Source organism: Amblyraja radiata, chromosome 16 (genome assembly GCF_010909765.2).
Source record: "Amblyraja radiata isolate CabotCenter1 chromosome 16, sAmbRad1.1.pri, whole genome shotgun sequence".
Taxonomy (NCBI): domain Eukaryota; kingdom Metazoa; phylum Chordata; class Chondrichthyes; order Rajiformes; family Rajidae; genus Amblyraja; species Amblyraja radiata.
The window spans coordinates 11,693,025-11,716,696 of record NC_045971.1 but is presented as its reverse complement, the minus strand read 5'-3'; the positions used below and the strand labels follow the sequence as shown (position 1 = coordinate 11,716,696).

Sequence of the window (23,672 nt, the reverse complement as noted above, 5' to 3'; positions counted from 1 at the left end):
GGTTATTGCAGTTTATTCAGGAAATCATATTCTGACTAAAATATAATTTTAAATATCTGCAACTGAGAAACTGCAGAGCTTACCTCTAAAGTGGCCATTTCTTTCATATCCCATACCCATGGAGTTTTCTATATCCCGAACCAAATCATTAAATTTCCCTTTAGGAAGTTGATTTTTGGATATACCAAATACCATGAAGAAAATTCTCCCAAAATCCAGGATTTGAATCCTTATCTTGGATCCAGGATTACCAGTCCCTTCCCAAGACCACCAAATGTTATCTTGGACACATGGGTTAGAGATGGATTATGATGTCAAATCCAGGCCATCAGTACTCTCCTCTTCATGATAGGAAATGATTAATAGTGAATTTACCCCTGAAAGACCAAACATCCACAGAGACCCAAGCCACAGGTTAATGGTCAGGAAGGTCCTTTAACCTCTTTCCATTTCTATCATGGAAAGAACCAAACAGTTCTTCCAGATGAAGCAGCAATTCACATGCACTTCTAATCGAGTGTTTGATGTTCATAATGTTACATTCTCTGCACCATAAAAAACAAACGTACCTCATTTAATCTGTAGGTACGTATGGGTGGAAAATACAATCTCAAAACTTCCTGTTTTCTGCCACTTTAATTCTCCATCACAGTCCCACATCGACCTCATGTTACAAAGAAACAGTATGCAAACTAGACAAATAGCATCTCCCATTCAAGCATGTTATAACCTTCCAAATTTCATGTTGAATTTGTCAACTTAGAATAACTTATCATCTTGGTCTGTCTCTGAATTCTCATTTCTTCTACAAGTCATCTATCTGTGATATTGGCTCAGATTGAATCTCCATTTGTACAAACTGTCCTGCTGGCTATTTCTGATACCTCTGCATTTTGCAACAGTTTACACTCCTTACCCTGTATCTCAAATTGCTATAGATTACTATTACTGCAACTTGCACCTACTCCACCCATCTGCCAATCAAACACCCCTCACCTGCATCCATCTATCACTTGTTAGCTTTATCCTGTCCCCAACTCTCTTTTCTAGCTTTCTTCTTATCCCCACCCTCCACTCCTATCGGTCTGAAGGGTCCCAACAGGAAAAATAGCCTATCCATGTCCTTCCCAGATCCTGGGGATCCGCAGCCTGATTTGCTGAAGTCCTCCAGCATCGTGTGTTTGGGTCATGATATCTGAGTGGTTGGCAAGCAGATTATTGAATTTAACTGTGACTTTGCTTTTCATTCTCTTAATTCTGAAGGTGGATATTCAACCTGAAATGTTTCGCTTTCTACAGATGCTATTTGACCAGTTGAGTGTTCCCACCATTTCCCAATGCTATTTCAGGTATCGTTTATCAGGCGGGGTTGGGGGGTGCTGCCATTTGGTGAGCTAGAGCAGACACAACTTTAAGGATAGTACAATGGCATTGCAAGTAGTGCAGTTATCCCACAGCTTTAGCAACCTAAATTGATTCTAAACTGTGAGGCTGGCACTTGGAGTTTATATGTTCTCCCGGTGACTGCATGGGTTTGTCCCAGAGAATAGAGTTTCCTCCCATGTCACACTAAGCTTGTTGATCATTTAATTGGATACTATAAACTACCCTTATTGCATGTGGCTGGTGGGAAAATCAGAGGAACGTCCCTGAGTGAATGAGGCAAGAGAATCAATTCAAATACATCAAAATCTCAACCCTCGGCCAGTAACATTTCTCCAAAGCTGCAGGTTTGATGTTTAAGCACAAGATATCCATATGAAACATCCAGCATGGACAAAAATCCTGGAGGGGGTACAGGGGTCACGTCCCCTCCATGTTTTGAGATGTGGGGGACAATCCCCCCCCCCCCCCCCACCATGTTTTGTAATCAGGATTTTGACATTCGGTGAAAAATCTATTAAAATCGCCACTTTCCACGCGACAGTGGGGGTGTCACTGTTAAACGCTTGTTAAATGTCTCTATTAACACCGTATTAACACGATGTGCCACCAATTGGGTTTTGACCTTCGAAAGCTGTCTGATGTGGGTACAATTACCATTTGAACTAATTGGATGTATTGGTGGATGGGAAAGATTTAAACGGGTATCGGATTTAAATGGGTCAGGTCATTAAGGAATCTGGTCGAACGGGTTTCCTGGTTGGCTTGCAGGTAAGTCCCTCATTCAGGTCACTCACGTTATTTAGTGTGTTTTCCCCATCTCTCTCCCCCTTCCAAGGTTGGTTCTTCTGTTTGCCTGTTTGCTTCAGTTTTATTTCTTTGAGCTATTTATCACATTGTAGCTTTTGAAAGATTCAAGCGGGTATCAGACGCTTTCTAAGGGCTGAATTGGCCTGTTCACGGGGCCTTTCAACGCCCGGCGTGGCTTAAAATCAACTGCTGTATCGAGGTTCCCGATGTTGAAGCCCCCCATTTTAAGCCACGCAGGCAATGAAAGGCTCCGCGAACGGGCCGATTCAAGCCCCATGATTCGGGGCGGACGAAGCTGCTGCAACTGGAGTTCGGAGTCAGTCACCAACCAGGTCAGCTCCCGATGTTACCGTCCATAGGGCCCACGGCCGAAGCCTCCGAAACCTCGCGTGTGTATGTGTGCGTGCGCATGTGTGCGTGCAGCCGCCAAGTAATTGTATCCCCCCCCCCATGTTTTGATAGCGATTTCCGCCCCTGTTATACATCCACTATAACATGTATCCACTGATTGTGAATTTAGACAGAAATATAATCTTTAGAAACTCATTTCAAGTCAGTATTTGCACGCACCATGTTATGAAAGAAATAAGTTTTAGAATACAAACATTTAAATTTCAGATCTGGATTATGATAATTTTACAGAAGAATTAAAATATGTTGCAATGTAAGTTTATCACTAAACATTTAAACATTTCAATTGTGACCGTACCAGGTATGCAACAAATTAAGTTTGATATCCTCTTGTGTATGTCAAGAAAACTTATATTTGCCGGATCACTGCTCTGAAGAAATTGTTCCCACAAATTAACTGTAGTACATTTCAACGACAATTCAAGGATCCGATATTGTAGATAGGATACCGAACAAGAGGGATTTTGGGACTGCAAATATTACAAATGAAACCTAGGTGTAATCAATCACTGCTGTCTGTTTAGATGGTTAGTGTCCCTAAAAGTAAATCAGAAGGAACCAGCCAATATTCCGCTTTGCTCCATCAAGCAAAAAGCAATCCTGGAAGCATAATGAGACAAAGGAAGTCTCATCAGAAACAGCTTCCCATGACAATGTTATAAATCAGGTCATGAAAACATTGTACAAAGACAACAGAACGTCCCTCTATCAGCATGTGTTCACCAGATAATCAGAACCAAGCTTTAATATCTCCATGTCAAACCCACTGACAGGGATACAATTCAGAACTAGTACAAATCTTTGGTTGCCATTCACAAGCCACGGCATAGTTGTAGAACAGATGTCAAACTGCACATGGCTTCAGCAAAAGTAACATATGCAAGAAAACTACTGCTTTATTGTCAAGAGCCCACTCAATTGTTTCCACCCCCTCCCCGCCTCTCTTTGCCAAAGTCTCGCATGCAGAAACTACCATTCGTATTGTTTTCAAAACACCACACATGACTTTCAGGATAAACTTATAGGTGCTCATAGTCACCTTATATCACTATGGCGGCTAACTTTCTTTTGAATCTGCAAGCACTTCTATTATTACAGGTATTAATTCAATTGCACCTCAATTTTTGAAAATACCTTTTTTTGGTTATCGCTAAAGACAGAGAAATACTACAAATTCAGTCTCTCATTACTGAAATACTCTAACCCAGGCAAAATCCCAGTGAACTTCCAGTACAATCAAAACCCTCAGAAGGTGTGGTGACCAGAAATCTGAATCGCAATACTTCCAGGAGTCCTATTATTCATTCTAAAAATCCCTGCATTATATTTCCTTCCAAAATGCATCCTCAGACCTATCTAGCTTAGATTTCACATGGCATTGTTCTGCCCATCTTGGCAATCCACCAAATGTGTCCTGTAACTTGATTCCTTTCTTCACTTAATCACTCTGCTGCCCTGCTTGAAGTAAGATACCACATTTTCTGTTCTGCAGTCATCTGGAACCTCACCCTTGGTGAGTGAACATTTAAAAATCTGTCAGAGCCTCAGTAATTTATTTCCATGCCTCCCAAAGTAGCTTGGGATACTTCACATCTGAGCCAGGAGTTTAAACACCTTTAAGCCCACAAAGATATCTAATACCTCTTCCTTTTAAGTAAAAATGTGTTTTGGAATTGGTGGGGAGGGGCCATGGAGACCCTGCTCTTAAGAAAAGGAGCTGGATAACAAACAAGCTCAAAGACGTTCCTTCTCAAAAAGTGACTAAACTCTGCCTCTACCTGACACATAATAAATAACATCCTTGCAAGCCACCATAATATTGCAGGAAATAAACATTAATAGTGGAAGTATGATGACTTTCAGATAAAGACAATTGTATATTTGAAACAACATAGAAGTGAGAAAATACAAATATTGGGGTAGATATATGCCACGTAGTTAATATGTAGTTAATATGCCACGATTTCATGATAATCCTGATGTTGAATGACCAGTGTGTTATCCATTTTAAAGATTTTGTTATATTGAAGTCAATGGAACCAATTTCCAGAAGTAGATTTCAATGCATTTCTAATCAACTAAATCACACGTTTAGATCACGTGGGGATGAAAAACAATTTCAAACCACTGGATTTTAAGACTACATAAATTTCACAAATTAAATCAATGACTAATAAATGACAATCTGACTAAAATTGTTAATTGAACATACTGGCAATACTTTTTATCCCACAATCATGGTCCAATCACATTTTCTCTTCGATCAATCTATATTACAGACATTGATCATTCACAAACCCTAAAATAAACACAGTGAGAGATGTGAGCACACAGAGTGTTTATTAAGACCTGTTCAATAAAGCAGGAAAAAAAAACTTAAGGTTGAGATTCCTCTCAAACAAAGAGATGGAAAGTATTTTGGGATTCAAGAGATTCAAGAGAGTTTATTGTCATGGTTCCCAGATAGGACAATGAAATTCCTGCTTTGCTTCAGCAGGATTTTAAGCATACTGTTATTTGAGTTACCTAATGGTCAAATTATTTCTGTAATTTTCACATTTTCTCTGGCTTTTCCTATTTACCAATTAAGGTAGATAAATACTTGATAAACAAAGAAGTGAAAAGTTAATAAGGTTTTTTTTAATTCAGACCAAATAAAGCTGTTTTTCTTTGATGTAGAAAAGTATGGGAAGTATTTTTCATCATAAATGCATCTTTTGTTCTTGCAATAACAGAAAAAAATGGATAAAATGGAGACGTTAAGCCTTAATGTTTATGATTTACTTACTTTTGATGCCAGGTTTTCTACTAATGCAATCATGGAGTTCTTAAATAAGGTGGCAGCTGTTAAAGGACGTTTTGTTACTTCCGTGATACTGAGCTTTCCCTCTGGCCACATGTTCTTCAGCACAGGATTAGAGCTGGTTACAAAGATAAAAAAATATTCGATTACAAATGCACTCCAGTGAGACGATAATCACTACTTGCAGTAGATGAAATATGGAGTACTTAAATATGGAGACCAACACAGTATTCCAAATGTGCTCTCACCAGCGCCCTATGCAATTGAGGCACAACCTCCCTATTCACAAGTCTGATCCAACAGCAATAAATAATAACGTTGTTAGCTTTCCTAACTAGTTGCTGTACCTGGACACGAGACCTGAATACTAGGCTTATGTGAGTCATGCATAGGACACTCAGATCCCTCTGCATCTCTGAGCTCTCTCTCCATTTGGTTTGCATGATTTTTTTTTAATTTTCCTCCCAAATTAGACAATTTCATAGAAACATAGAAAATAGGTGCAGGAGTAGGCCATTCGGCCCTTCGAGCCTGCACCGCCATTCAATATGATCATGGCTGATCATCCAATTCAGTATCCTGTACCTGCCTTCTCTCCATACCCCCTGATCCCTTTAGCCACAAGGGCCACATCTAACTCCCTCTTAAATATAGCCAATGAACTGGCCTCAACTACCTTCTGTGGCAGAGAATTCCAGAGATTCACCACTCTCTGTGTGAAAAATGTTTTCCTCATCTCGGTCCTAAAAGATTTCCCCCTTATCCTTAAACTGTGACCCCTTGTTCTGGACTTCCCCAACATCGGGAACAATCTTCCTGCATCTAGCCTGTCCAACCCCTTAAGAATGTTGTAAGTTTCTATAAGATCCCCCCTCAATCTTCTAAATTCTAGCGAGTACAAACCGAGACTATCCAGTCTTTCTTCATATGAAAGTCCTGACATCTCAGGAATCAGTCTGGTGAACCTTCTCTGTACTCCCTCTATGGCAAGAATGTCTTTCCTCAGATTAACGGACCAAAACTGTACGCAATACTCCAGGTGTGGTCTCACCAAGACCCTGTACAACTGCAGTAGAACCTCCCTGCTCCTATACTCAAATCCTTTTGCTATGAATGCTAACATACCATTCGCCTTCTTCACTGCCTGCTGTACCTGCATGCCTACTTTTAATGACTGGTGTGCCATGACACCCAGGTCTCGTTGCATCTCCCCCTTTCTTAATCGGCCATATTTTCCTGCATTATATTCTATTTGCCAGATACTTGTTCACTTAATTAACCTACTTGTATCCCTTGGAAAACTCCTTACTTTCTCTTCACAACTTACTTTCCTACCTTTGTGTCATCAGCAAGTTTAGTAATTACACCTTATATGTCCTTCATATACAAATTCTCAAACTTTGTGGCAACAGCACCAATTCCATGACACAAAATGCATTCCATCTTGCCAACGAAAGAAAGATCAATTTACCACTATTCTCCATTTCTTGAAAGTCAGCCAAGTATTGTTAGCTCTTTCACCACAATCTTTTAATGTCAACAACAATCTTTGATGCGGTACGTTGCCAAATCTCTGGTATAACGTCCTTAATAAAAGTTAATTGGCTAATAATTTCCTGTTTTCTGCCCCTTATTTTTGCATAATGGAATTAAATTTTTCCCATCCAATGGAACTTTTTGCAAATCTTGGGAAACATGAAAAATCAAAACAAACACATCTCACAAGCCTCTTCTTTTAAGACTAAAGAATGAAATCCATCACAAATATACAATGGGTTTTCTAACTATATATATATTTTGAAAGTCAACAGGTAATAACACGATTGTTCATCCCTTTCCAGCAGAACATTGCATGCTTCTCCTACACTCCAATTAATGTAACTTTCTCTCCTTTATCTACAGTTTTGTCCATTCCAAATCAGACACTCTTCACCATCTTCCCAATTTACATGGAAGAGTTTTCAAAATCCTCCTGCTTGCTCAAACCAGGACATTTCTTCTCACATCAAACCCTTTCTTTCAGTTCAAAATGTTACTGCCACCATTGAAGCCACTTATCACAGAAACCCAAGATTCATAATTTCTTGGCCATTCCTTTTACAGAATGAACCATTATTTACAATCTAACTCTTCATTCATATATTAAAAATAGGTATTTATTTTTGTTATGATGCAGTATCTATGGATGCAGTAAATTGAATTGCTTTATTTAGCTAGCGCAAGATTAAGATCCATGCAAGATCCGTTTGGCAAATTGTTGCACAAATGATGTTAAATCAAATTCAGACCTGTTCTTGTGAATTGGTAAAAGTATGAGCGAACCTATTTTGTTTCATTTTAAGATTACTACATTATTTCCTCTGCCTCACCTGTTGTACATTAGCCGCTTGAAATCCTGAAACAGTGTGTCCTTGTTTTTGTCAATGAACCCATTGACTGAGTATCTAGATGGAAGGAAAAAAGGCTTGGTGTGAATGCAAACACAAAATGATATAGATTATTTATGCCATCTAAACTGCCACAATCCTGAATAATTACTTTCAGACCCTTAACCATAAGCAGCCACAATTACAGCGATACCGTACTACTAACAAAGCAAATCATCTCATGGCTCTTCACAGAAGCTTTACCAATCATAAATCCACATGAAATCAAATACAAATTATATATACTTCAAGCAGTAGACCATTATGACCATTATCACCATACCTTTCTCACAATCACCAGGATAGAGGATTGCCAGATAATAATAATAATAATAATAACTTTATTTATAGAGCACTTTAAAACAACCACAGTTGCAACAAAGTGCTGTACATGACTGATCATGGACAAGAAATTATTACATGACAATAAAAAAAACCTTAAACGAAGGACTAAAAACAATAAAAATTAAAAAACATTAAAAGCACTAAAAACAGGAGCAAAGTCTCAAGCAGTGTCGAAAGCCAAGGAATATAAATGTGTTTTAATACTGGTTTTGAAGATGGACAGTGAGGACAGATGAACAAAAGTTCTTAATTATAAAAGATTTTTACAAGTACAAAGTAGCACATTTTTACACATGCTGCCATGCAAGAAGAAACGTGTTTCCATAGCAGCAGAGCATGTCTGGAATAATCAACCTCAAGTATTGTTGTAATATACATACAAATCAGGACAAATAAAAAGTACAGAATGTTACATTACTATATATCTGTAAATGATAAAACGTTAAATCAAATTACCAGTTTTGAAATAAGCATCATATAAGAAAAAGGTGTGTTGCAGTGGTTAAGAGGGGAGTTTCAGAGCTTAGCTTTCCTTTTAAATTGTTCATTTTTCAGGATCTAGGTAATGAGGTTGAAGCCCATGGGGAGAGCTTGGAGAAAAGACAGGGGAAGGGCCATGAAGGAGAGGGGGGTATCACAGGAGAGGGGGGCAGGAACCAGCGAGGGGGACCAGAGGGGAAGGGGCTGGAGCTGTGGGGCGTTGAGGTGCCGATGTGTTTGGGACTCAGTGGGCACTGGACGCTCTCCTCTGCCGGGATCAGATTCACCGCTTTCCGTTTAGCGACATCACGGGATGAACTTGGCTCTCTTTCAACCATTGGCTGATTCAATGCCCATCATCACTCATAACTAGATATGGAAAGACGACAGATCACTAATGGGATCTGGTAGCTGCAACATCACTTAGCTTTGTCGACTGCTTTCTCTGCTTGCTGTGCTGCAGCTTCACCAGGTTGACAGCACATTTGTAGAAATGCCTGGTATTGCTCTTGACATGATCTTCTGCATTGTTCAATGACATGTCCTGATAGAAATGATAGAGATAAGGGCATGCTAACTGAGTGGCTAGCATTTGTGATGATATATCACAATCGCTATATGTTGGGAGAGTTCAGAACCAGGGGCCACAGTCTAAGAATAAGGGATAAGCCATTTTGCTGATGGCCTGCTCTGGGGTGGTTCTGAATTGAAACCATTTGTCCAGACTGCAAAGCCAAGCAACATGGAGGATGCTAGAAGCCTGGATCTTGTCACAACAAAGTGACGTGCAGCAGTCATTTCTACCAGCATCAAAGGGGCAGTAATATCCACCTGTGGATGCAAGGCCAGTCAATTTGGTTTATCTCCCTTGTTGGTTCACTCACTACCTACTGCAGATCCAGTCAGGAGATGTGTGAATAGACAATAGATAGGTGCAGGAGTAGGCCATTCAGCCCCTCGAGCCAGCACCGTCATTCAATCTGTTCATGGCTGATCATCCACAATCAGTCTCCCGTTCCTGCTTTCTCCCCATATCCCCTGACTCCACTATCTTTAAGAGCTCTGTCTAGCTCTTTCTTGAAAGCATCCAGAGAACCAGCTTCCACCGCCCTCTGCGGCAGAGAATTCCACAAATTCACAACTCTCTGTGTGAAAATGTTTTTCCTCATCTCCATTATAAATGGTTTATCCCTTATTCTTAGACTGTGGCCCTGGTTCTGGACTCTCCCAACATTGGGAACATGTTTCCCACCTCTAGCGTGTCCAAACCCTTAATAATCTTATATTTTTCAATAAGATACCCTTTCATCCTAAATTCCAGATTATACAAGCCCAGCTGCTCCATTCTCTCAGCATATGACAGTCCCGCCATCCCGGGAATAAACCTGGTGAACCTACGCTGCACTCCCTCAATAGCAAGAATGTCCTTCCTCAAATTGTGAGACCAAAACTGCACACAATACTCCCCTCACTAGGGCCCTGTTCAACTGCAGAAGGACCTCTTTGCTCCTATACTCAATTCATTCAGGACAATCAGATTAATCACTGGTGGTGGTGGTGGAAAAACACTCATGATGGACAATGAAGCAAGTCCTAGATGCAAATTTAGTCACCAGTGATGTTAAGAGAAGAGGTAGTTTAGGGGAAACATTGGGTTCTTGAAGGTGTAGAATTAGAAAATAATTGTGAGAGAAGCCAACTTGACCATGAGAATGAAAATGTTTAGATGGGTTCAATGCATGTCAGTAGATGATACAAAATAACAGTTAAACATATTAATTTGACAGTTATATAATCAGTCAATTAGCGGGAAATATCACCCAAAATGAAAACTACTTTGCTCATAATAGATACTGCAGGAAGGAGATCAGATACTGCACACATATCTAAGATGCTATGGAAAATGAAGGCCAGGTTAGGCACCAAACTTACACAACATGCCCAGCGTAATGCTTAATCCGAAAATCTCGTTCAAACTCCAGGGTCTTGTCAGATGCACAAAGCTGAAAACAAGGAAGGAAATTGCCAGATATAACTTAAATCAATGGCTTTCTTTAAATAACTTGTGAGCCATCCTACAAACAACAAAGGATTTATGAAAACACAACAACATGGACCAACTTTCAGTTGATAATTCTATTTGAAATCTAGAACTTATTTGCATGTTCATCTGATTGATTACATAGCTTCTATTTGCTTACTGACTTCCCCATTCAAATCCCACATTCTGATTCTCACGGTCCAATGACATTTACAATTTATTTATTTTAGTAAGAGATTGTGCGATAAATGCATAGATTTTATCTTTTTTATTTGTGAATAATTGATCAAATAGCAGATCAATTGAACAAAAGATCAAAGAGAATGCTTTGCTGTCAAGTTCAGTGCCACATTTCCATAATTGATTGGGTACAGATTGTAAGATTACCCTCCTTTTTCTTTATCTTGCAAACCGAGCCAAACATCATTTGGTATGGTATGGTATAGTGCATACTAATAATATTTCCAGATGCGATCAAATCAAATTTTATTGGATCAATCTCAAATGGATTGAAAATGTATAATTGGTAATCTTATTTCTGTATGTAATATTATCAAGTTCCATCTCAGCACGCAACTTTAAACAAATTGGACAAAAACAAAAATACTAAAAACTATTCAATCAGAATTTACTCAGAAAAGAGAGCACACACCAATTAAAAGGAAAGGACACTGCCATTAAATTCATATAATTACAACATACTATAAGAGCAAAAGGATTTGAGTATAGGAGCAGGGAGGTTCTACTGCAGTTGTACAGGGTCTTGGTGAGACCACACCTGGAGTATTGCGTACAGTTTTGGTCTCCTAATCTGAGGAAAGACATTCTTGCCATAGAGGGAGTACAGAGAATGTTCACCAGACTGATTCCTGGGATGTCAGGACTTTCATATGAAGAAAGACTGGATAGACTCGGCTTGTACTCGCTGGAATTTAGGAGATTGAGGGGGGATCTTATAGAAACATACAAAATTCTTAAGGGGTTGGACAGGCTAGATGCGGGAAGATTGTTCCCGATGTTGGGGAAGTCCAGGACAAGGGGTCACAGCTTAAGGATAGAGGGGAAATCCTTTAGGACCGAGATGAGAAAAACATTTTTCACACAGAGAGTGGTGAATCTCTGGAACTCTCTGCCACAAAAGGTAGTTGAGGCCAGTTCATTGGCTATATTTAAGAGGGAGTTAGATGAGGCTCTTGTGACTAAAGGGATCAGGGGGTATGGAGAGAAGGCAGGTACGGGATACTGAGTTGGATGCTCAGCCATGATCATATTGAATGGCGGTGCAGGCTCGAAGGGCCGAATGGCCTACTCCTGCACCTATTTTCTATGTTTCTATAAGATGCATCTACAAAAGAACAGATCTTTGCCATTTGCCATCCATCAATAAATGGTAACATCTTTACATATGATTACTGCATCTGCACACAGGATGCACCTGCAACATCTGCTGATACGAAAATAAAATTTAGACTTATGGTCTCCCAAGCTTGCTCTATCATTCAATAAGATCATGTCGCACCCTGTTGCTTACTGACTTCCCCATTCAAATCCCACATTCTGATTCTCACGGTCCAATGACATTAACATCAACAATTATAGTACATGATTATATAAAGCTCTCAAGAGGTAGACAGAGGAAAGTTTGAATCTTAGCTCCAAATGGTTGAGCCAAACTCATTTTGCTAAATGTTGCTAAACTCTCCAATTTGAGGAAATAACTGCTTAGCATCTACCCTGTTGATCCCTTTCAGAATCTTTCATATCTCAATGAGATATCTCACTCTGAACAGGTCACAGAGGTGTGCTCAATCATCACCCTTGGAAATAGTTTCTGACTGTCCTATTTATGCCTCTCATAAATGGATTTACTTATATCAGGACTTCCTTCAGCAATTTTTCTTTGAAAACTTTATTGACAGTGTCACCATTGAACTCTTAACTTCTTTCTATCCCAAAGTGTTACTTTGTTTGTCCTTATAACCTTTTCCACACTTGAGCTATGACTTAACTATGTTATGCTACCCCATCCATCACTGACCCAAAGCACCCACAATAACTCCCATAATTTCGCTGGTAATTGCTGAAATGCAGTACATGGACATTTCAATTTAGCATTATGATTCTTGCTGCAGAGAATATACTGTGCAATTTCTATAATGTGATTATTTCATGCTTAATGATTAGAGTACTCTGGTGCTGTCGAAGGTAAACAGATTATTTGTAGTTTAATGTACTCGAGCGGACAAAAATGAATCCATGGAAAAATAAATTCTGCTGTTTTGACATTTGTAACTTGTATCATCCATAATATTCGACGCAGATAACAGCCTAATATTTCGCTTGGGTAGCTTACAACATAATAGTATGAACATAGGATATCAACGCCTCGACTAGCACACCAGAGCCTCTACTTCTTTAGAAGGCTTAGGAAGTTCAGCATGTCCCCAATAACCCCCACTAACTTCTACAGATGCATCGTAGAAAGCATTTTATCACAGCCTGTTTTGGGAACAGCTCCATCGAAGAATGAGCTTACTCCCTCCCCCACAATCAGTCTGAAAAAGGGTGCCAACCCGAAATGTCACCTATCCATGTTCTACTGATCCGCTGAGTTACTCCAGAACTATGTCTAATTTTGTGCAATTTTGCAGCGCTCCATGTCATTGTGTAAATAAATGACATTTTCTTTCACACAGACATTTTGCTGCAAAATTAGCAAATGCAGCTTTCAAGTCCAAAATGGGTACATTTTTTAAGGGTACGAGGATTAAAATACACACTATTTTGAGACAGCAGCCATTCTCCTTCTCCTTGCTCCCATCTGGCAGAAGTTACAGAACAATCCTTCTATAATATGGATACTGGCCGATTCACCACAACCCCACTGTGGACAATGCATTTTATCTGTGGAACTATTGCACTACAGTTGAGAAATATGGGTGGCACAGTAGCACGCACCAGAGACCCGGTTTGGTCCTGATTAAGGGCATTTTCTGTACGGAGTTTGTACATTCTCCTTGTGATCGCACGGGTTTTCTCCGGGTGCTCCAGTTTCCTCCCGCACTCCAAAGATGTGCAGGTTTGTAGGTTAATTGGCTTCTGTAAATTGTAAATTGTTCCTGTGTGTGTGTAGGATAGTGCTAGTGTACGAGGTGATCGTTGGCCAGTGTGCCAAAGGGCCTGTTTCCACGCTGTATCTCTATAATCTTTATATGCACTCCGTACCTTCCCCTTTGCTCCATCTATTGTATTCGAGTTTGACTTGATTGTATTTATGTATTATAGCATGCAAAACAAAGCTTTTCACTGTACCTCCATAGACACGACAATAATAAACCTAACCATAATGATATACGTGGAGTGAGTTGGAGGAATCGAGGAGCTGCAGGTTAACCATGATCAACTTAACTGACTATTCTGATGATATATAAACAAAAAATGCTGAATACCTGTAGTGAGTCAGGCAGCATTTGTGGAAAGGGAAATATTTTAAGATTCAGTCTTCATCAGAACTCAGATTTCTGAGAAAATAAGTTAGTTTTCTGGACAGTCAAGGCAACCTGACCAGGCAAACTGAAATGGCCTCATCTACAGTGTTAGAAGTCTTTAAGATAGAAGGTAGAACAAGAGACCAAATCATTGATACAATGTTGTGAAAACATCAGGCACCCCAAGAACGGGAAGACCCAATTTCCGTTCACTGCAGCACATGCTGCTGACACTCTTCATCTCCTATCATCCCTTGGATCTTCCTTATTCCATAAATTCCCACCATTTTTCCTTAGATTAAGTTCTCATTCTAGCAGATTGGCTACAGTAAGCACTGACACGTATACAAACACAGACTACAGAAACAATAATGAGTAACACAAGTCTTAAAATGGATAAATCTTCCTTGCATGAAATAAATGCAACAATGTCAATTTTGTATCATCAGTGATTTATAGAAAATATAATGTCAATCTTCATCTAACTTTAAAATGAAAACATACTTTCATGGCTCTTTGTAGGTTTATTTCTGTTTATCAAAAGCAAGATGCTGAGCAGAACAGCTAAGCCAGAAAATTACGGAAGACATGAATATATCAAGGACACCTTAAAAGCTGAGCTAAATAAAGATGTTCTAGAATGGCTACTATGTTTCTGCTACTGTATCTTGAAATTAAATATTGATTTTTAACTCGCATCATAATTATGATCTAGCGATATGATTTATCATGTCTTATTCTCTGCTGTGATTTATCATTCAAGCAACTTTAAATATAGATTGGATGATAACATTGCCAGATAATAAGTAATCATGCTTGCATAAAGATTTCATTACAATTTCTTGCATTTTGCTATTCTTTCAACTGCTAGGGTATAATTACACAAATTAGTCCAAGATGCTCATTTTTATGTGGCTAGTATGTTTAATTGTGCTACTCGTTTACAGGGGGGTATTGCGACTAACCCCAATCCTATTTTTGTTGGATGTCCACACACCACATTCATTAAAAGTAACTGGATACCAACCAACAACTGTTACTGATATTTATTACTCATTTAGCTTGTCGTCCAAGTTGCAGTGCTTAATAACTGTCCCAACTGCGATTAATCAACATCACTACAGTGATTATATCTGTGACACTCATTGTTTCCACCCTAAGAGCTCTTACTCTCATTGACTACAGGATTATTTATAGTTTAGAAATTGGATATAGCAGAAAATATTTAATGAAAATCTAAAATTATTCAAATTGGCACTGGTTATGTTCGTGCCGTTTTACTCTCACTTTTGAAAATTAAACACTTATATAAGCCCAGATTTTGTGATCATTAAACTGATAGTATTTGCCACCTTCTTGGAAAAATGGAAGCCCACAATCAACAGTGGTGAATTTTCTCCTTTCAGATGTCGGTTATCGACAGCTAATGCAAGAGGATCCCTGTTGTCCAGGAATCATGATTCAACCATTTTTAGCAGCAAGTGTCAAGAATTGTAGTGATTTTACAAATGGACAAAATTTCCATTTCAGTTTAACTGATTCCCATTGACTATGATTGTGGAGGATGCAGACAACACAACCTAAAAGGTGCAATAAATTACTGGCACAGCTTTAATATTTCTCTATGACACATCAATGAAAATCTCTACCTGGTCAATTTCATGGTTCAATCGTATTCTAACTAATTCTAATGGTTCTTCTCTCCACAGATGCTGCCTGACATGCTGAGTATTTTCATCATTTTCAATTATATTTCAGATTTACAACATTTGCTATTTTTGCTTTGACTAACAGTTTAAATGTTATTACAGCCACCCAACCACCATTATGTCACTTTTGGAGGACAAAGCAGCAAGTCCCACCAAAAATTCTGATGATACCATATTTAATGAGCCTCAAGCTGATCCACCGGAGTGCCATGAATTAATTTCCCATCCTACAAGTCGTCATTTACTGCTTCTCCATGAGTGAGGTTGTTAACTCAAGATACAGAAGCTAAATGGCAGAACAATTGCGCTATTTCTTCATCCTCTAATGCAGTGTTAATTAAATACATTGACTTCCGAGTCTGTTATTTTCAACACTGCTTTTCCTTAAAGTTGGAAACTAATGAAGCACATCTTTCACCAAAGACCATAGAATGCTAGGAGATGCCCTGTAGTTATGACTCTCTACAAGAGGTAGCAGATGAAACATTCTTTCTTCAGGTTCATTGTAAAACATAAGAATTTTATAAACCTTCCATGTCTGACTTGACAAAATGGGAGACAGGATCCTGCTCAAACGCCTGCCCTTTCGGGTTATAGCTGTATTTATCTGGAAAAAGCACTGACTTGCACCAGAGTGGGTTGGCAAGCAAAAATAGTTCAGCTGTTCTCTTCCTTCGTCACTGAAGGATCCGAAAATCCTAAAAACAGATCAGAACTAAAATCCTGTCCCTTCCACACGGAAATGTTGCAAAAACATTGAACACATTGCTATTTGTTACATAGTCACACTATGTAATGTTATAACAAAAAGTCTTGGTTCAGTTCACTCCAGTTCACTGCATTGTACAACTGCTATCTGGCTTTTTTTTTTTTTAAAGAGCTTAAAATATCTGGGCCAGCAATAAGTAGGTGACCTAATCCCTGTGTAGATATGGAGCAAACAATTTGCACATCACTGACAGTTTCTACCCCTATCAAAGACCTGCCAATCTCACAAGAATGAGCATAATACAAGGTCAATTTGGATTTTATTTTTTCCATTTGTTTTTTTTTTTATTTACTGCCTTCATAATGGATAAAGATCAGGTTTTCCTTTTGTGAATTCTGTACTTTGATTTACTGCATTAACTTGCGCCTTCAGGAAGGAGTGGAATGAGAACTAGTCTACTGCCCATGATGACAGATTCCATAACAGACAAGAAGTCTAAACACATCCAAATCTAACAAGCCAAGCAGTGTACAATAACATATTAGGTAGACAAAAGTGCTGGAGAAACTCAGCAGGTGCAGCAGCATCTATGGAGCGAAGGAAATAGGCAACGTTTCGGGCCGAAATCCTTCTTCAGACCGAAACGGTTTCGGCCCGAAACGTTGCCTATTTCCTTCACTCCACAAATTCTGCCGCACCCACTGAGTTTCTCCAGCACTTTTGTCTACCTTCGATTTTCCAGCATCTGCAGTTCCTTCTTATACAATAACATATTTATGTGTTTTGTAATGAGCTTTGCAAAGGAGAATTCTAGCTTCAATTCCTGCTTGGATTTAAATTAGTTGCTCACAGCTTTAACTACCTTCAATCTTTTAATTATTTTCTTACATTTATGTTGGTCGCAGATTCAGCTGTGGTACCCCAACTTAGCCCTTTGCTCAACTTCTATTTGAACAATTTGAAGTATAGAATAATTTGTATTTTGATAATCTTGAGTCAGAGGGTGGTGAATCTGTGGAATTCATTGCTACAGTAGGCTGTGGAGTCCAAGTCAATGGATATTTTTAAACCAGAGATAGATTCTTGATTAGTACAGGTGTCAGGGGCTATGGGGAGAAGGCGGGATAATGGGGTTAAGAGGGAAAGATAGAACAGCCATGATTGAATGGCAGAGTAGACATGATGGGCTGAATGGCCTCATTCTGCTCCTATCACTTATGGACTTAATAATCCAATTCGTATTGAATCATTTGAGAACCTGAAGAGACTTTATCAGTAAGATCTTGAGTGGATAGTTTTAGTCATGGTTTCGAAAACAAGAGCTGAGAGGATCGTTTCAGAATAAGGAGGAAATTACTCATTTAAGGGAAGGGAGACATTTTTCATCAATTGGGGAATCTGGTGTTTAGGGAAACAAAGTAAAGTGGAACTTAGATCAAGATCAGATCAACAGTAATCCTGCAGAAAGGCAGAGTTGACTAAGAACTGCTTTTACCTCCAGTACGTCTCAAAAACTTTTTAGTGCTAGATACAAGGAACTGCAGTTGCCGGTTTATAAAAACAGACACAAAGTGCTGGAGTGACTCAGCGAGTCAGGCAGCATCACAAAAAAATAAGAAACAAAGTGCTGTAACTCAAAGGGTCAACACAAAGTGCTGGTATATTTTTTTTTAAAACACTAAATGCTGGTGTATCAAGAAAAGACATAAAGTGCTGGAATCTGAATCATTAAGTCTGAAGGGTCCCGACTCTAAACTTCGCCTATCCATGTTCTTCAGAGATGCTGCCTCACCCAGCACTTTGTCCATGTGTTTTTTAGAGGTAGTTTGCTAAGCATTAATTGTGACATTATTAAACTCTTATTTCTTAAGGAATATAGCACTATTTACACGACATAACAGGACAGAGTTAATCCTAATGATTCATCCTTGTTGAGTGAGCAGGATGTCACATACCTAACAAATAGAAAGAGGGGTAGGGTCTTGTTCCTTTTGCAGTTGCTTTATTCATTTTTTTTCCTCAGGCAAATTCCAAAAAAGCAAATTTATATTTCATGTTGCAGTTTTTTTAGGTATGATCCGTCCCCAGGTTATAAATGGGTTGGGTTTTTTTTCCCAAATCGATTTTGTCCATGAGTTGGAAAATACACAAAATGACTATGCAGTAACCATGCCTCCACATTATTTTAGTCAATGGTGTTGATGAGTTCCAATTAAGGTGAACATTTATCATCTTCCCCTACTGAGTTATATTGTAACAAAATCATGATGTCCCACTCTCAATCGTTGGTTTCAGTGGGCTTGACGTATCAGTGGCTGATACATTGTCTAAAAGAGCATTGTTGGACAATAGAAGTGATTGCTTGTCAATTTTCAAAGCAACTCTCTTACATGACCTCCGCAGTGAAACTGGCAGCATATGTTCTTGAGCCAATGATATCCAATTACAGTAAGGAAGTTACATGTAAACACTTTGTTTTTCCAAGACTGGTATTCGTTGAATTTAATAATATTTTATGGGAGCTTGCTCCTATGCGACTGAATTTTCGAAAATAACCTGTGGCCATTGATAATGAGCTCTGCAGAAGCAACTCAAATTTGGCAGACAAGGAACGGCGGATGCTGGTTTGCAAACAAAGTGCTAGAGTAACTCAGCAAGTCAGGCTGCATCTCTGGAGAGCATGGAGAGCATGGATAGGTGATGTTTTGGATCAGTCTGAAGAATGTCATTTTTTTTGTAAAGCTGCATCAGTAGTTCCTCGTACATGCCAAATTTGAGTTGATCTGCAGGGCTCATTACCCACTGAATTACTCCAGTACTTTGTATCAAATTTGGCAGAGCTGTTTTCAACAATTGAAAGTGAAGCAATTTTCAGAGAATAAATTTGTTATAACAGTTTCATGTACAGATAATTGCATCAACAATGAGTGTAACATTTTACTAAACAATTCACATTTTACAATTTTAACCTTCCTGTTCTTGATTAAAATATCTGGAATATTACATAAGTGTCTTGCAGTCACTAAGATACTTTCCATTGCAAATCAACCCAAGTCACCATCACATGCAGGATATTATTCAATTAGCTTTTTCATCATATCATTTGCTGCTATAAGCATTCGGTTTACTCAGAGGTTATGAAAGAAAATTACAATTACATATTCATGTAACGAGCCTATGTTGAACAGGCAAATCATTAATATTCATTCAATTTTTTAATTAGTTGCTTCAACATAGATTTGATTTGACCAAAGTACACAAGATCTTCCTGTATTCTGTCAAGAATACTGGAATGACAAACTAGGAGAGAGGTTATTACATCCAGTGTATTAAATATTCTGTATACTAAAGTATGGTGCAGAAAAATCATCAACAGATTGTTCAAGGTCAGAAAACTTTCAATCCTCAGGTCAGAATAACCCCTTCATTACAGACTTCATTAACATGAATGTATCATTAAATCTTTCCTTTACATAAACTCAAAGCATCAATTTCAGCAGGAAGCATTTTGTAGGATTGGTGATCAACATGAAAGTATTTATATAATCCCTTGATCTTTACAACATATGAAATATCTTCAGATGCAGATCTTAAGATTATCATTAAATGCCATACAAATTGCATTAAGGCATTGATTAAATTTCAGACTAACATTCTCTTCATACATTTTTCATCCTTGAAAAAAAATCACATATATTTATATTAGTTCAGTACATTTTTCAGAGGAGCATAATGGAATATGACTCAATGATAACCATAATTACAGAAATACGTGTGAAAGTAAACTGTGAGGAGAATATAATGAATACAGTGTCCTCCATAATGTTTGGGACAAAGCCCCATCATTTATTTGCCTCTGTGGTCCACAATTTGTGATTTCTAATAGAAAAAAAAAAATCACAGAAGGTTAAAGTGCACATTGGCAGATTTTATTAAAGGGTATACATTTTGGTATCACCATGTAGAAATTACAGCTGTGTTTATACATAGACATCCCCCCCCCCAATTACAGGGCACCATAATGTTTGGGACACATGGCTTAACAAGCGTTTGTCTTTCCATCACCTTTGGAAACTTTTATTGCTGTTTATCAACATGAGGACCAAAGTTGTGCCAATGAAAGTCAAAGAAGCCATTATGAGACTGAGAAACCAGAATAAAACTGTTAGAGACATCAGCCAAATCTTAGGCTTACCAAAATCAACTGTTTGGAACATCGTTCAGAAGAAAAAGAGCACCGGTGAGCTTACTAATCGCAAAGGGACTGGCAGGCCAAGGAAGACCTCCACAGCTGATGACAGAACTGTCCACAGAAGACTTCATGAACAGAAGTACAAAGGCTACACTGAAAAATGCAAACCACTGCAAAAATAGGGTTACAATTTGCCAAGAAGTACTTAAAAGAGCAACCACATTTCTGGAAAAAGGTCTTGTGCACAGATGAGACGAAGATTAACATATTAGAGTGATGGCAAGAGCAAAGAGGAGGAGGAGAGAAGGAACTGCCAAAGATCCAAAGCACACCACCTCATCTGTGAAACATGGTGGTAGGGGTGTTATGGCCTAGGCATGTATGGCTGCTGAAGTTAGTGGCTCACTTATCTTCATTGATGATACAACTGCTGATGGTAGTAGCATAATGAATTCTGAAGTGTATAGACACATCTTATCTGCTCAAGTTCAAACAAATGCCTCAAAACTCATTGGCCGGCGGTTCATTCTACAGCAAGACAATGATCCCAAACATACTGCTAAAGTTTTTCAAATTGAGTTTTACAAAGCAAAAAAATGGTCAAGTCTTGTGTGGCCAAGTCAATCAACCAATCTGAACCCAATTGAGCATGCCTTTTATATGCTGAAGAGAAAAGTGAAGGGATCTAGCCCCCAAAACAAGCATTAGCTAACGATTGCTGCAATACAGGTCTAGCAGAGCATCACCAGAGCAGACACCCAGCAACTGGTGATGTCCATGAATCGCAGACTTCAAGCAGTGATTGTATGCAAAGGATATGCAACAAAATACTAAACATGACTACTTTCATTTACATTACATTGCTGTGTCCCAAACATTATGATGCCCTAAAATGGGGGAGACTAAAGTCAGTCAATTTTGTTTGTCACAAACAATGCTGTAATTTCTACATGGTGAAACCAAAATGTATAAAAATGTCCTTTATTCAAATCTGACAATGTGCACTTTTTCCACATGTGATTTTTTAAAAATTGCAAATCTCAAATTGTGGCATACAGAGGCAAATAAATAAATGATGGGTCTTTGTCCCAAACATTATGGAGAGTACTGTGGATAGGAAAATGTGATGGGGAAAAATTTAGGAGCTGGAATATAACATGAAAAATGTGAGATTATCCACTTTTTAATTGAAAGCAGGGAAAAGCAGAAGAATATTATGATGCTAAATAATCTGGGCCTCCTTGAACAAGCCAGAAGTCTGAAGGGTCTCGACCCGAATCCTTCTCTCCAGAGATGCTGCCTGTTCCGCTGAGTTACTCCAGGCTTTTGTGTCTATCTCCAAAAATTTAGTATGCAGGTATGGTAACTAATTAGGAAGGCAAATGGAATATTAACCTAGCTTTCAAAAAGGATAGTATATCATAGTAGAGAAACCTTGTTACAGGTGCAGAAACAAGGAACTGCAGATATCTCCATAGCATTTTTAAGACATGAATGCTCTATTTTATTTTTAATATGTTTTATTATTTATTATTATTTATTTATTTTTATGATACTGCCTGTAAGGGAAATTCATTTTGTTGTCTCTAACTGAGACAATGACAATAAATTGAATACAATACAATACAATAGAGTAACTCAGCAGGTCGACGGCATTCGGCTTGGATCCTTTTTCAGACTAATTGCAGGGGTGGGAGGAAAGAAAGCTAGAAGCTACAGGTTTACTTTGTCATCATGACACTACATATACTGCATACAATGTTGATCTCCTTCACCAAGGAGAGAAATACCAGCATTAGAGGGTGTTCAGAGGAGGTTCCTGAGATGGAAATTGGTAATGAAATTAACAAATGTTATGTCATCTACAAAATTTAAAATCATGACCCATCTCTCAGAGTCTAGGTATTTAACGTACATCGAGAACACCAATAACCACCTCCAGTTTAAATTCCATTTGGAATATTTTGGAGGACCAAGAAACCAAGAACCAAGAATGCTTGCAGTGACCCCGAGGTAAATGTATTTTCTTCTTTGCCCGTGCCAATTATTTTCTAACTTCAATATTTAGTTCAACAAAGAAACTGACAAGTTACTAAAGATTTTGAATTTTAATTTGTTAACTAATGTGGCATTTTACCAAAATCTCTCTTTAAAAAAAAATCATATACACAATTTCAACTGTCCCACAATATTCTTCTAGCTATTTCACCAAATAATACTTACCTTCCGGCTGGAATAATGAGCATGTTTCTGCAGTTTGTTGTTCAGAGCATCCAAAAACATCTTATCGGTAACTTTTCCCACATTAACGCAGGCATCATCAAGAATCGAAATGATCCCCTTGTGTTGCAGTTCTACTAAATCCACAATTATCTGATTGTTGAAGTAGTCAATCTGCAGAGAGGGATGGGATAGTGATCTTCCATGCATACCAGCAGATCTTAGTCAATAGCAGCGGCAACTTTATTCCAACAAATTTATTCTTCAGCTCATGTCAGTACAACCAATCATCTCATCATTTATCCCACTGTTGTTTCTGGGAGCTTACTGTGTTATTTCCTACATTAAAATTGTAAAGTACATGACAACTAAAAAGCAAAGATAAAATTCCCTGTTGAAGAGAATCATTGCAATGCCCATGACAAGACATTGGCAAGCTCACACGGGGAGAACAGGCATTATAGACACAAAAAGCTGGAGTAACTCAGCGGGACAGGCAGCATCTCTGGAGAGAAGGAATGTTTGATTTTTCGGGTCTCGAACTGAAACGTCACCCATTCCTTCTCCCCAGAGATGTTGCCTGTCCCGCTGAGTTACTCCAGCTTTTTGTGTCTATCTTCAGTTTAAACCAGCATCTGAAGTTCCTTCCTACACA

At 38.5% G+C, this 23,672-nt stretch overlaps 1 protein-coding gene across 1 annotated transcript in view; it reads right to left on the bottom strand.

Annotated features, from left to right (window-relative positions):
- Window positions 1–23,672, bottom strand: part of myo1d (myosin ID) — a 285,608-nt gene that overhangs the window by 191,826 nt on the left and 70,110 nt on the right. The window contains exons 11-14 of the mRNA XM_033035091.1: window positions 23,021–23,191; window positions 10,591–10,661; window positions 7,777–7,851; window positions 5,393–5,525 (exon numbers count right to left, since the gene is read on the bottom strand). Of these exons, the coding sequence (XP_032890982.1) occupies window positions 5,393–5,525; window positions 7,777–7,851; window positions 10,591–10,661; window positions 23,021–23,191 (450 nt within the window). The remainder of the gene's footprint in view (window positions 1–5,392; window positions 5,526–7,776; window positions 7,852–10,590; window positions 10,662–23,020; window positions 23,192–23,672) is intronic.